This window comes from Planococcus citri, chromosome 5, assembly GCF_950023065.1.
Source record: "Planococcus citri chromosome 5, ihPlaCitr1.1, whole genome shotgun sequence".
Lineage (NCBI taxonomy): Eukaryota > Metazoa > Arthropoda > Insecta > Hemiptera > Pseudococcidae > Planococcus > Planococcus citri.
Window position 1 is genome coordinate 28,605,066 of NC_088681.1, and position 12,526 is coordinate 28,617,591.

Here is a 12,526-nt window from a genome sequence, read left to right on the forward strand (position 1 = left end):
TTACTTTGAGTTATTCTTACATCCTCTCTCAAGAGAATAAATATGTAGGTATAGAAATAATTTTCAGGTAGGTAGAATTTATTTAAACCACTCTTTGATTTTAATTGAAGCTATCATCACCATGACAACATTTTAAAAAATGAAATTTCTTTTTCGAATTTTGACGAAATTTTATGAATTTTTTTGGGCATTTCCCATTTTTAAAAAAATCAAAATTGGATTCAAAGTAGAGATAAAGCTAAGACTTGCAGGTTTCCAACTTCTTTGAAAAGAGAGGGGCCAAGTCACAGCTTTCCAGTGTGTGTGAGACGCAATTTTAGGCAAAAGACCAAGACATTTCAATGGCTAAAAAACTAGAATTTTTGGCAGAAAGCAAGATTTTTAGACAATTTTTGGAACAAAGTAGGTAAGACTTTTGGAACATAGAAAATAAAAAAACGAAAATTGAAGAAACGAGAGTTTTTTTACTATTTTAGGACTCAATTGCTAAAGAAAAAAACAGAACTTATGACAAAAAGGAAGAGATTTTTAGGTAATTTTTGGAAAAAATAAAACTTTTGGAATTTTTAAGAAAAAAACAAAAATTGAAGAAACAAGAATTTTTTACAATTTTGGGCCTCAATTGCTAAAAAAACTACAATTTTTGGCAAAAAGCAAAATTATCAGACAATTTTTTTAAAAAAAGTAAAACTTTTGGAGTTTTTCAAAAAAAGAAAAAAAATTAAAAATTTTGTCAATTATTATTGAAGAAACGAGAATCACTAATTCAGAAAATTTTTCTCTGTCGTTTATTTAAAAAAAAAAAAATGAATTCTTCATATAATATTAGGCTTTTGGAAAAGATCCCGATTATTTTCAATGAACCTGAACCAAAACATAACCCAATCCTTTAAGCCCTGAACCTCAACCTGATCCCTTAAAACTGAACCTCGAAATTCTGATTCCGATCATTACATATTCGGAATCTTTCGGGTTAAAGGAAAAAAAACAAAACAAGAAAACTACATTTAAAAATAATTTGAGGTGTTCCCAAAACATTGATAATAATTATCTAAGCATTATTGGAACCACTGAATGAAGCTTTTCGAATTGTTAGAGCTTTTGAAGATTGAAGGGTACCTATAGTTCTGCATCCTATAAATAGACCTAAGATTTGAAAAATTAAGAAAAAATTGATAGTACTCGTGTGTATCGAGAAGATGTGAAGTCGACCTCAGATCTCTAAAAGTTAAAGATTTGACATTTTTGGCTTCTTTATTCGAGCTCATTGGGCCACATTGAAACTTGCATTTTTTCAATTTAAAAAAAAGGGGAAATAAGATTTTTTTCTATATAGTACCTACAAGTTTTGTTCACAATTTCACGACCCTCAAAGGCAAAGAAACTTTACATAAAAAATAGTCTGTGTAATTCTGCATCCATTCTGTGTATTTCGATTTTTGTAGCTGCAATTTGTGTCAAAATCATCATCCAAGAAGCTGAGAAAAAAAATTGAACTTGATTCCGATCCGATCATTTAATGATTACGATTGAGACCTTTACTCTCGTTTTTTTTTTCGTACCTAACTATAAAATCCAAACATTTTTGGGAAGTTTTGGAGGCTAAAGAATGGTTCGAAACTGCCACCAATCGATTGAGAGAACTGGCGAATTTTTCTTTTGTTTTTTCTTTCATTTTTAAAATTCTTACTTAAATTGCCTTGAAAATTCGTGAAGATGGTAAATACCTATCTAAACTTATCTGTATTGAGGTTTGTTTTGACTCTATAAAAAAATTTCAAAGCCAGAAATCCAAACATTCGTTGGATGCTTCAAAATGACTCAAAATCTGCTACGAATCAATTGAAAAATGAAAAAACAAACTGGACTATAAATCCAAATTCAGTGTTTGGCTTAGGATGAATTTGTAAAAGATTTTTTTTTTTCAAAAATTGATCGCTGGACAACATTTTTAATTTGTATAGGCAGAAAAAAAAATCAAAAAATAATACATATGTACTTACTCACCTAAATCGAACAAAAAGACCATAATGACAAACACATCTGACAATGAGTTTTTATAAATAGGTACACTAAATTTCGTTATGACTTTTTTCGTGGAAAATTAAAATTCATTGAGCTTTTAATTTCATTCGGGCCAAATTTTGATTTTTTCAAGGAAAATGGGTCTTTGAGTATTTTCAAAAATTCATCAAAAATCAAAAAATAAATTTCAGAATGTAAAATTGTGCTTGCCAAAGTATTTTTTATGCTTGTTACATTTTTCCTATTTTACAAACAGAAATAAAATTTTTGGTTGGAATACACCCCCCCCCCCCCCCCCCTTTAATACTTGGATAATTGGGTGTATCCGATTCCGACTCCTCAAATGGGAAATTTGATGCAATTTCATTCAAACCCTCACTTTATTAAATTGGAGATTTCGCGCTGAAATTATGCAAAATGAAGCCCATCGACCTTGGAAACATCCATAAATACCGGAAATACTCGGCAGGACAACATTTTTTTGCAGGTTTTAAAAAATTCAGATTTCAAAGTGGAACACGTTTTGGAATAATGAACGATCCATAATATGAGCGCATGCTGGTGTGTGTGTTCAATTTACGTTATCAAAGCATTAAAATCCGAAAACTCTTTATTGAAGAGTTTTTCTTACGCAATATGACGACTATCTAGGCGGCGGAACAGAAAAAAATATTTTTCAGGTGTCTCGAGCATCAACTTGACTTTACAATGAAAAAAGATAACCGATTTATGAGACAAACATTGTTTTTTCAATGATTACTTAAACACTTACCAACACCATACTTGAACTTTATTACAATTTTTTGAACTGTCAAGTTGAAGGCCGAAGCTACCATGGGGGGGGAGGGCGGGGGTCTACCTCCAGAGCATTTTGAAAGTTGTTAAAAGTTGGAAATTTTGAGCGACAAGTTGGCAAGTTGAAAATTTTTAATATTTAATGATGAACTGATAACCCTGAAATTTGTAAATAGTGTCTGAAATAATTATTTAAGACCATCAAGTATTTTTCAATCGTAATTTCCTAAAAAAAAAATTCACAACGAAATACTCGACTTTTCGATAGTGATTCAGTGAAAGCCCAAGCATCTTCCAAAGTCAAGAACTGATCATACCTTTGTCAATGTACCTACTTCTTCTATGCTATGACATTCCCGCTTTCCCTTGCAATGTAAATTTGAGAAATACTTACTCATAGCTCGAGGGACTACGTAATAATTGCAACATAAGAAGGGATAGGAAATCAACTTTTTTCCCGTTTAAAGTTACGAATAAAATTTACAAATAGGGAGTAACTTTCTGTGTCAATAGGCTTCTCCTAAACAAGGCTGTAAGAAAAGAATTTATAATTAATTTTCCCTGTTCAGTTTGATTGATGGTGTCAGGCTGCCTCCCACTTCATAGTACATATACCTAGATTTAAGCTGGTAGAATTTGCGAAGAACATTTAAAATTTTAATTTTTATTGGAATCGATTGTAGTATTGACGGTCTTCAAGGTTACTTATGCTATTTCTGTACTTGAGCACCTACGCCGATAGTTGATAAACTGAATTTTACACAATGTAGTACCTAAATGAGCCTAACGTAGATCAAACAAATTATAAAATGATTGCTGAAGTGTAAAATTAGTTTTCTTGGAATTACGTTTCATGATTGAAAAATGTTGCAGTTGTTCTATAGAGTTTGATATAAGTACACAAAATTTCTCTTCGATTTCTAGTTTTGTTTTCATCTTGTGCATCTGCTGTGTGTTTATAAGATTTAAGGTATGATTTCATTCAATTTTTTTACATTTGGAAATGATATAGTTTAATTTAGAACTTTCAAAGTAGTCATTAAAACCATGTAGGTAGGTATCTATTTTAAAGCATTTACCAAATTTTTTTCAAAGCGTTGATGTGTAAAAATTTGAAAATTTTAGGTTAATTTTTAAAAATCAAATTTGGACGAAAAAATGAGAAAAATTCAAAATTTTACCAAATTGGTCTAGAAAGCTGAAATTTGATAAACACCCTATTTTTGATCCCTCAAATCGATTGGAAACAATTTCAACGCGTTATGAGCAATTCTGGAGGCTCCAGCAGATTTTTTGAAAGTTGAAATTTCCAAAAAATGTTACCAAAATATGAAGTTGGGAAGCTTAAATTCACTTCGTACCATAATTTTAACATCCTGAATCAAAGCCTCCCCTCCAGTAACATTTTTGAAAATTGCAGTTCTCCAAAAAAAAATTCCAACAAAATTCCATAAATACCAAATCATTACCAAACGTTGTGCTATAGTTAATTTGGATAGATTTTATGGCTTCTTTGAGGAACCGAATTTTCAAAAAGTTGCTGGAGGCTCCAAAAAAACTTGAAACCACTAACAATCGACTAAATATATCAAAAATAGGCTGTAAGTATGAATAAACTGCTGGAGAAAAAATATAGTTCTGAACTGGCACATAACGATTTTAGAAAACTAGTGATTAATTGGTCAAGTGGTTCTTACAAAAATCAATCGCGAGCATAAGTGTTAAAGTTGATTTTCACGTGCATATTTTATGACGTTCTTTGGAAAACTGGAATTCCAAAATGTCACTGGAGGCTCCAGAACAGCTTGAACTTCCTTCCAGTGAACTCGGCATGTTGAAATTATGGTGACGAGAAAATTGTAGCTTTCTATTTTTCATTAGTAAAATTTTGTGGGAATTCCAATTTTCAAAAATTTGCTGGAGACTCCAAAAAGCTGCTTAAAAAGTTCGAAATCATATTAAATAAGGTTAGATTAGGAGGTTTTCGAATAAAATAGAGTATTACTAAATTTTAGCTTTCTAGATCAATTTGGTATTTTGATCCTCTATAATTTGATATTCAAAAGTTCACCAAAATTTAAAAATTCACTTACTATAAAGCGCCTGAAAATTTTGGCTCGTGATGTATTTTTTCAACGCACTTTCGATTCAGTTTGGTCATGTTTGGTGTGGTTCAAAATTTTTTGTATGTACTTACCTGTTGAAATGTCCCTCAACTTTTAAATCTCGATGACTATTGCATTAGAAAAAAAAATCCCAGGTTTTAGAATATCATTCAAATTTTCTGACTTTCCATCGCCTATCTTCATTTCTAATAAGTAGAAATATGTACTCAGACTCACCTTATATGTAGATTATTTTACTTGCATTTCATACCAGTTGTACATTTCAGGTGTTCTACTTTCCCTTCTGAGCAGCAGAATGAAATCCTACAACGAAACACGAAATAGTAGCGTCAGTGTGGGAGCTTCTCAATTAATATTTTCACAACTACTCACAACATTGGTACACTCTTACTACGATATCTACACCGTTTATCCAACTGATCGCAGTGCAGACATCCAAACAAACGATGAATTTGATTTCATCGTCGTCGGAGCAGGTTCAGCTGGATCCGCATTGGCGAACCGTTTGAGCGAAAAAAGCTCCTGGAAAGTTTTACTCATAGAAGCTGGACCTGATCCACCAGTTGAATCCGATATCCCAGCATTATTTTATACCGTGCTGGGTTCCAAATACGATTGGAAGTACAAAGTAGATAAATGTCCGAAAAGTTGCCGAAGCATGATTGACAATCAATGCCTTTGGCCTCGAGGAAAACTCTTGGGAGGTTGCAGCTCGATTAATGGCTTATTATACGTACGTGGCAATGCCAAAGATTATGATAACTGGGAAAGGTTAGGAAACCCTGGTTGGAATTATGGAAATGTTGTGAAATATTTCAAGAAGCTGGAAATTGCTAAATCGGAGTCAATGGAGAAGGAGGCTCACGGATACGAGGGTTATGTTCACGTAGAAGACTTTCCAGAAGGAGATTTACTTGGCAATAAATTTAGTAGAGAGTTGCTGGTGAAATTATACAACGAATTAGGATTACCTTTTGTGAAAGATATGAGCGCGAGGCAAAAATCTGGAATTACCACGATTCCAGGTACAGTGAAAAATGGCGTCAGATGGAATACAGCCAAAGCTTATCTAGCTCCTATTAAAGATAGAAAGAATTTATCAGTGATGAAAGAAACCATGGTCACAAAAATATTAATCGACCGTAATAAAAAGGCTTATGGGGTAGAAGTATTTCAAAATAACGTTTACAAGAAAATAATCGCCAGAAAGGAAGTCATATTGGCAGCAGGAGCATTGAACTCGCCGCAGCTTCTCATGCTTTCAGGAATTGGTCCTCGAGATCATTTGAGATTTTTCAATATTCCATTAGTCAGTGATTTAAAAGTCGGATTCAATTTACAAGATCATATATTTCTGCTAAATTTACTCGCTAGAGTTACAGACAAACCATCTAAAGAAGTTTCTTCGCTCGACTTAATGTATTCCTACTTGACTGAAAAAACTGAACTAGGATCTGTGTCCATTTTGAATACGATGGCATTCGTTGACACTGAGAATAAAACAGATGATTATCCGGATATTCAAATACACCATTTCAGCTATCCGCCCAAAAATGACTTCTTAAGGGGTTTCCTGCAAACTGCTAATTTACCCATAGAACTTATCGAAAAATATGAAAAAGAAAACCAAAAACATACTTTGATTCAGTTCCTTCCAACTTTACTTAGACCACAAAGTACTGGCAGAATAATGCTCAACAGTAATAAACCATTCGATCCACCTAAAATTGTCACAGGGTACTTGACCAGATTCCACGATATAAAAACTTTTATACGAGGCATAAAATTTATTCGTAAGCTCGCCGATACCAAGGCGTTCAAATCTTGCTGCGAATTTATCGAGATTCAACCTCTAAGAGAATGTAGACATTTCATAAAGTCAACGGATCCGTATTACGAATGTCTTATCCGTAACTTTGCCCAAACTGTGTACCATCCTGTGGGTACTTGTAAAATGGGGCCTAAAATGGATAGAGATGCTGTTGTAGACGCCAGACTCAGAGTATACGGGGTGAAAGGGTTAAGAGTAGCTGATGCTTCGATAATGCCGAAAATAGTTAATGGAAATACCCATATTCCTGTAGTTATGATTGGTGAAAAAGCTGCTGATTTAATAAAAGAAGATTGGCCCGGTGATTGAAGTTGATTCAAGTCTAGAAAAATGGTATTGAGCAATTAATTGAGTTGATTTTTCCATGATGAATTGGTTTAAGGTTTTGTAATTTTTTCTGAGGTAATTATTTGTTTTAGGTACCTATATTACCCAATAGAATCATTAAATACAGACTTCGTTGAATTTATTTTCATTTTTGAATTCTTGATATTTTATAGATGATTTGTGGCATGGAATTAGAGTGCCCACACAATTTCTTCAAATTTTGTGTCATATTTCGATCCGACAAGATTTTATGACTCGATAAAAAATCCTCTCTTAGTAGCCTAGATTTTGTTTTTTTTTTTATTTTTTGGTCAAAGTCACTATATTGTTGATTTTTTTTTGAAAAAAATTTCCATTTTATGTTTATTTGTTTTGTTAGAAATGAAGGATTTGAGCTTTTTCAAAGTATTTTCCAAAATGATTTTTTTTTGAAAGCTCAACTTTTTCGTGATTTGGGCAATCGGGCAAAGTGCCCTATTACACTCTTCAAAGCAATTTGTTTCCCAAAAATGGAAACCTAGAAAACCGTCAAAGGGTTAAAATTTGAACTAAAGCATATCTGCTATGTAAAGTATGCATTTACATAAAATCTCAATTTGATTGAGTAAAATTTTGAAATGAGTATAATTCAACAATGCTTCTTATGTAGGTAAGTAGGTAATTAATTTTAATCCTAGACAGTTTTGTGTTTGGAAAATAAATCTTTAACATATCTATCGAAACCAGTGCGGAAAACAGTTAACCGTTTTCCGCACATGTTTACAAATTCTAAATTGACAATTTTTTTAAAATTTCTCTTTTATTTTCCTCTCATATGAAATTAAAATAGTATACTATTATAAAAATTTGATTTAATGTAGGTATATTATTTTCTTTCTTTCATTTTATTGATAAAATAAGAATAAAAATTCACTTTATTTTTTTTTCTGGTAATACATGGGTCTCCGTGTAGCGAATTTCCGCATATTTACGCCGTAATTACGAGATCGTTGCATCTCGCCGCTGTTGTTGGCTTTTAGCACTCGACGCAGTAGCTAAAAGCATAACCTCGAAGAGCACATTATCAACATGTTGCTCCAGAGTGATCCGTTAGGCTATAGAGAGTCTTAGCTAGTATTACCTAGAAGTAAGATGTCTGTCCGTAGTAATTAACCGAATATTCCGAATAATTAAGTTGTTATCGTTTAATTGTTAATAAAAACATTCGAAAAGTCCGTTTACGCCGTTATTCCGAGTTTAATCACCACACTCCGTGCTCTCCAATAATACTGGGCATAGCTGGCTAGAATTTTATGTGGGTTAGCAACAATGATCAATGTGTTTTGTACAGCACTGTACTTCTTTTGATAGGTAGGTACCTACTACCTAGCTAATTCTGATTGTCATTTTACCAAGGTTTTGCCCATCTCGTATTATTCAAAAAAGAAATGAAATTAAATACTGCACATCTGCTTCCAATGATTTTATTTGCTATCGACTGCTACAAATCAATCATTACAATAGCTTTATTGTCCTTGAATCTGTGCCAAGAGCCAATTCAAAGAATCGATTAAATAGGTATATTGACAAGGTTGCACACTCCTGTCAGGGTTATTGCCTGGATCAACAGTTATCACCTGATCACATCCATATTTCTTGAAGTCATCATTTATTTCTTTTCTCTGTGTTTCATTAAACTTCGATAAATCCTCACATAGCGACAGCAGTTGTATGGCCTCTATAAAATATTAGAAAAATTAGGTTACCTAGTGAATTATTTTGCGCAATTTTTCGAGATTCAGTAACCTGTGCACTGAATTACGATTATAATTTTATAAAAAAATTAACTCTAAATAAAACAGATGAAGAGAATACAGTACGGTGTTTGAATAATCCGCCGCTTGTACAAATGTCTGCCAGACAAGTACACTTCGTATAACATTTCAGGAGTCTGCCTCGGTATTTCATTGTTCCGTTATTAACTAAAAATGAAAAATCATATCAATTTTACGATATTCAAAGACAAGTAAGTATAAAACTTCACGATGTTCGCATTTGGCAACTGCTCGAATGCATGGCAATCATCAAATTTCATAAGTATATACGAGTAGGTATAAGTAAATATTGTAGGGGGCAAACTCGTAACTTTTTTCTTGATTAACCAGCAAACTCATAATGATAAACTCGTAACCTTTTTAGGACGTGACTTTTCGATGAGGTGCCATATGAATCTACAAGGCGTGGGGAGTCTACTGGCAAAGTTTGAGCAACAAGGACGTGAGATTGCTGTTTATACACTTTCACTTTTGACTCAATTTTCAAATGAGTGCATAGCCTAATTAATATGTATGAGGACATGAGGAAAAGGTTATTGCCAAAAATCATTTTTTACGTTCTGTTTGGTGATTCTGGTGGTTGAAGATCTCCTCTTTCACATAGCGTGGTTAAAAATCGCCTAAAATGAATTTTTGACTGCTCAATTTTAATTTAAAGTTGATTATACAGGTCCGAATTTTCGTGTTTTTCAAAATTAACATTGATTTTACGGGGAAAGTATGCATCCTAAGAAAAAAAATGCAGTTAAGAAAATTGTAGAGCATAAAATTTCCTTTCTGCTTAGAGCTGGTTATTTTTTTGTAGGATGCTTTGTTCAAAAAGTATTTGCAAAAAACATAGATGCATAGGATTTGAAAAAAAAAGCTTTCCTGAAAAATTGATGTTTCGGCAATGAGAAACTTTTCCACGGGGTCCTCAAAAACCAAGTTAATGAATATAACGCGACCTAACATCTAGTACTACAGTAGTGTGCAAATTACTTGTCCGAGCAGAAAAATCGCGATGTTACACCGTTTTTAAAATGCACGCTACAACGATACTGCTGACAATTTTGAAAAAATTTTTATTGTGGGTGAAAGCCCTATCCTTCAAGAACATTTTGATGTGTTTGAACCAAAAAAAAATTTTTCCAAACGCTCACAACAGCTCTTTGAAGTAAACATGAGAGAATTTTTAGTGTTTTAGTTTTCCGCATATGCCGGACGGACCGTACGTCCTAGCAAAATCGGATGACGTTACGTAGAAAGAGAATTAAATTCTCTACATTTTGGTATATTTGAAATTTTCGTAGGACGCTCGGTTTCACAGGAGCAAGCGTTTGAATAAAAAAAGTTAAACTTACTAAAACACTAAATATTCTCTCATGTTTAGTTCAAAGAGCTTTTGTGAGCGTTTGGAAAATTTTTTTTTTGGTTCAAACACATCAAAATGTTCTTGAAGGATAGGGCTTTCACCCACAATAAAAAATTTTTCAAAATTGTTAGAGGTATCGTTGTAGCAAGCATTTTAAAAACGGGGTAACATCGCGATTTTTCTGCTCAGACAAGTAGTTTGCACGCTACTGTACATATCAGGCTTATGGGGTGAAGCATCGAGCGTATGCACAGTAACAAAGTTACAGATGGGGCTTGAGTTTGTATTTTATACAAAAAGTTATGAGTTTACCTGTATGCGGCTATGTATATAAGCATGAGTATACTTACGCGTATAAGCATCACCCTCGATTGAGCCCATTGAATAATTATGAACGGTAGCATGCATGTTTATGAGTAATGATGTTCTAAAAATGAAATTTTTTCAAAATTTATCCTCTTATACATGATTTTTATAGATTTACAAAAACTACCTAATATGCAAACTGTACACTGAAAGAAATGATTTTCAAAACGCTGTATTCAGTCCCGAAATTGATGCAATGGTTACTGCACAGTACAGTAATTTTCAAATTACCTCATTTTGATGTAATGATAAATGATTACATAGTTCAAATCAGAGAATGCATCAAACAATGGAATGAGTACATCACCAGGATGGATTTATTGCATCACCTTCCAAAATTCATTTCTATGTTCTCATTACATTTCTTTAGGGACTCAGTCCTGCAGACATGGTAAGTATTCAGAAAATCATTTGGTGGGTAATAATTACATCGTATAGTAAGCAATGATTACATTCCTTAAACATGGCTGAGAACCATGTAATGATTTACTGAATACAGTAGTACATTGTCCATAGTAAACATTCCCAAACAGTGAAAAACTTATAAATGCTTCGAGGGCCTGAATTAAACATTCTACTCGAGGCCATGTTGTTAAGTGCAGGCAGTTAGAAGGAGAGGTCGCAGGTTCGAATCCCGGTTAGGTAGGAAAATATTTTCGTAGCGAAATTAGGTCTTAAAAAATTCGTTACAGTGAAAATAATTTAGATGTGTTGAGAAACTTGAAATTGATAATTCCAGCCCCACTTTTTAAATACTGTTGAATAAAAACGATGGAATGGTTACTGCACTTCTGTGTAATAGTTACTTCTCTAAATCTGTACTGATTAATGCGTTTCATTCCTATACTAAAATTACCGCGTTTTAATGCACTGAGTGCATCGTTTTAATGTAACTATTACTGTTCATTTCTTTCAGTGTACCTATTTGAAGAAACCCTTTCACTCGATGAAATAAACTCATCTCAAAAAAATCAAAATTCGAAAAAATTCAATTTTCAATTCCAAACATTAAAAAAAGTTTAAATTATTCAGATGTCTCATTTTGACATCTTTCTGATGTATTTCATGAAAAAGTTGATAAAAATCGCACTTTTGGCAAATTAAAATCCGTTTATTTTTTGAATTTTTTCGAATTTTGATTTTTTTGTGACAAGTTTATTTTATAGGTAGAGTGAAAAGGGGTTTTCAACTTTTTCAACAGATACGAAAAAATAGGGGTCGAACTGGTCAATTTTACCAATCAAACCTTTTTCTCATGTTTTGAATCAAAAAATCACATTTTTTTCCGGAAACTTTCAATTTTTTTAAATCGACTTTACGAAATAATGCCATCCCAATTTTCAATGTCTTGTTTAGCTGGAAAAGTTGTTCAATACATAATAAATTTTTTTCAGAATTGTATAGAGTCGAAACGATATGAAAACTACGTTTTGAAACTTTTCTAGCTACCTATTCTTCGTACGAAAAAAAGTGGCAACACTGATTTTTATGATATCACCAAAAAACCTTTCAAAACCCTTAACCATTGGGAAAAGTTCCATTTTAGTATGGTATAGTGGTTATCGAGTTATCCACTGCTAAAATGGATGATATTTCAAGTTCACTGAAAACTTTGACACCCTCTAGCAGCCTTTAAAAAAGGGCTACAGGGGTGCGATTTGCGCCATAGGTCATCCTTTCAGAAGATCTTCCCACAGAAAAAATTTCAAAAAAAATCGCCAACCCCCCCTTACCACTTCTTGGTCGAATTGACGTGGAATGACCCATCTAGTATGACGACGTACGAGTTGGTATTTCATTCTTAATTACTTAGTTCCTACCTACCCTACTAGATAGTACTTGAGTGTAAGATTGGCAGAATTTCCTCCTGTATGGCTAATAACGTGGC

At 33.0% G+C, this 12,526-nt stretch overlaps 1 protein-coding gene across 1 annotated transcript; it reads left to right on the forward strand.

Moving 5' to 3' along the window:
- Positions 1–3,560: 3,560 nt before the first annotated feature.
- LOC135847629 (glucose dehydrogenase [FAD, quinone]-like) lies at positions 3,561–8,318 on the forward strand. The gene is made up of 2 exons (XM_065367259.1): positions 3,561–3,790; positions 5,213–8,318. The coding sequence occupies exon 2, from the start codon at positions 5,242–5,244 to the stop codon at positions 7,084–7,086; it is 1,845 nt and encodes a 614-aa protein (XP_065223331.1). The 5' UTR covers positions 3,561–3,790; positions 5,213–5,241; the 3' UTR covers positions 7,087–8,318.
- Positions 8,319–12,526: the final 4,208 nt, after the last annotated feature.

What these genes read in the sequence shown, in the direction of transcription:
- LOC135847629 (XM_065367259.1), top strand. Translation starts at nt 5,242, where the DNA reads ATGAAATCCTACAACGAAACACGAAATAGTAGCGTCAGTGTGGGAGCT.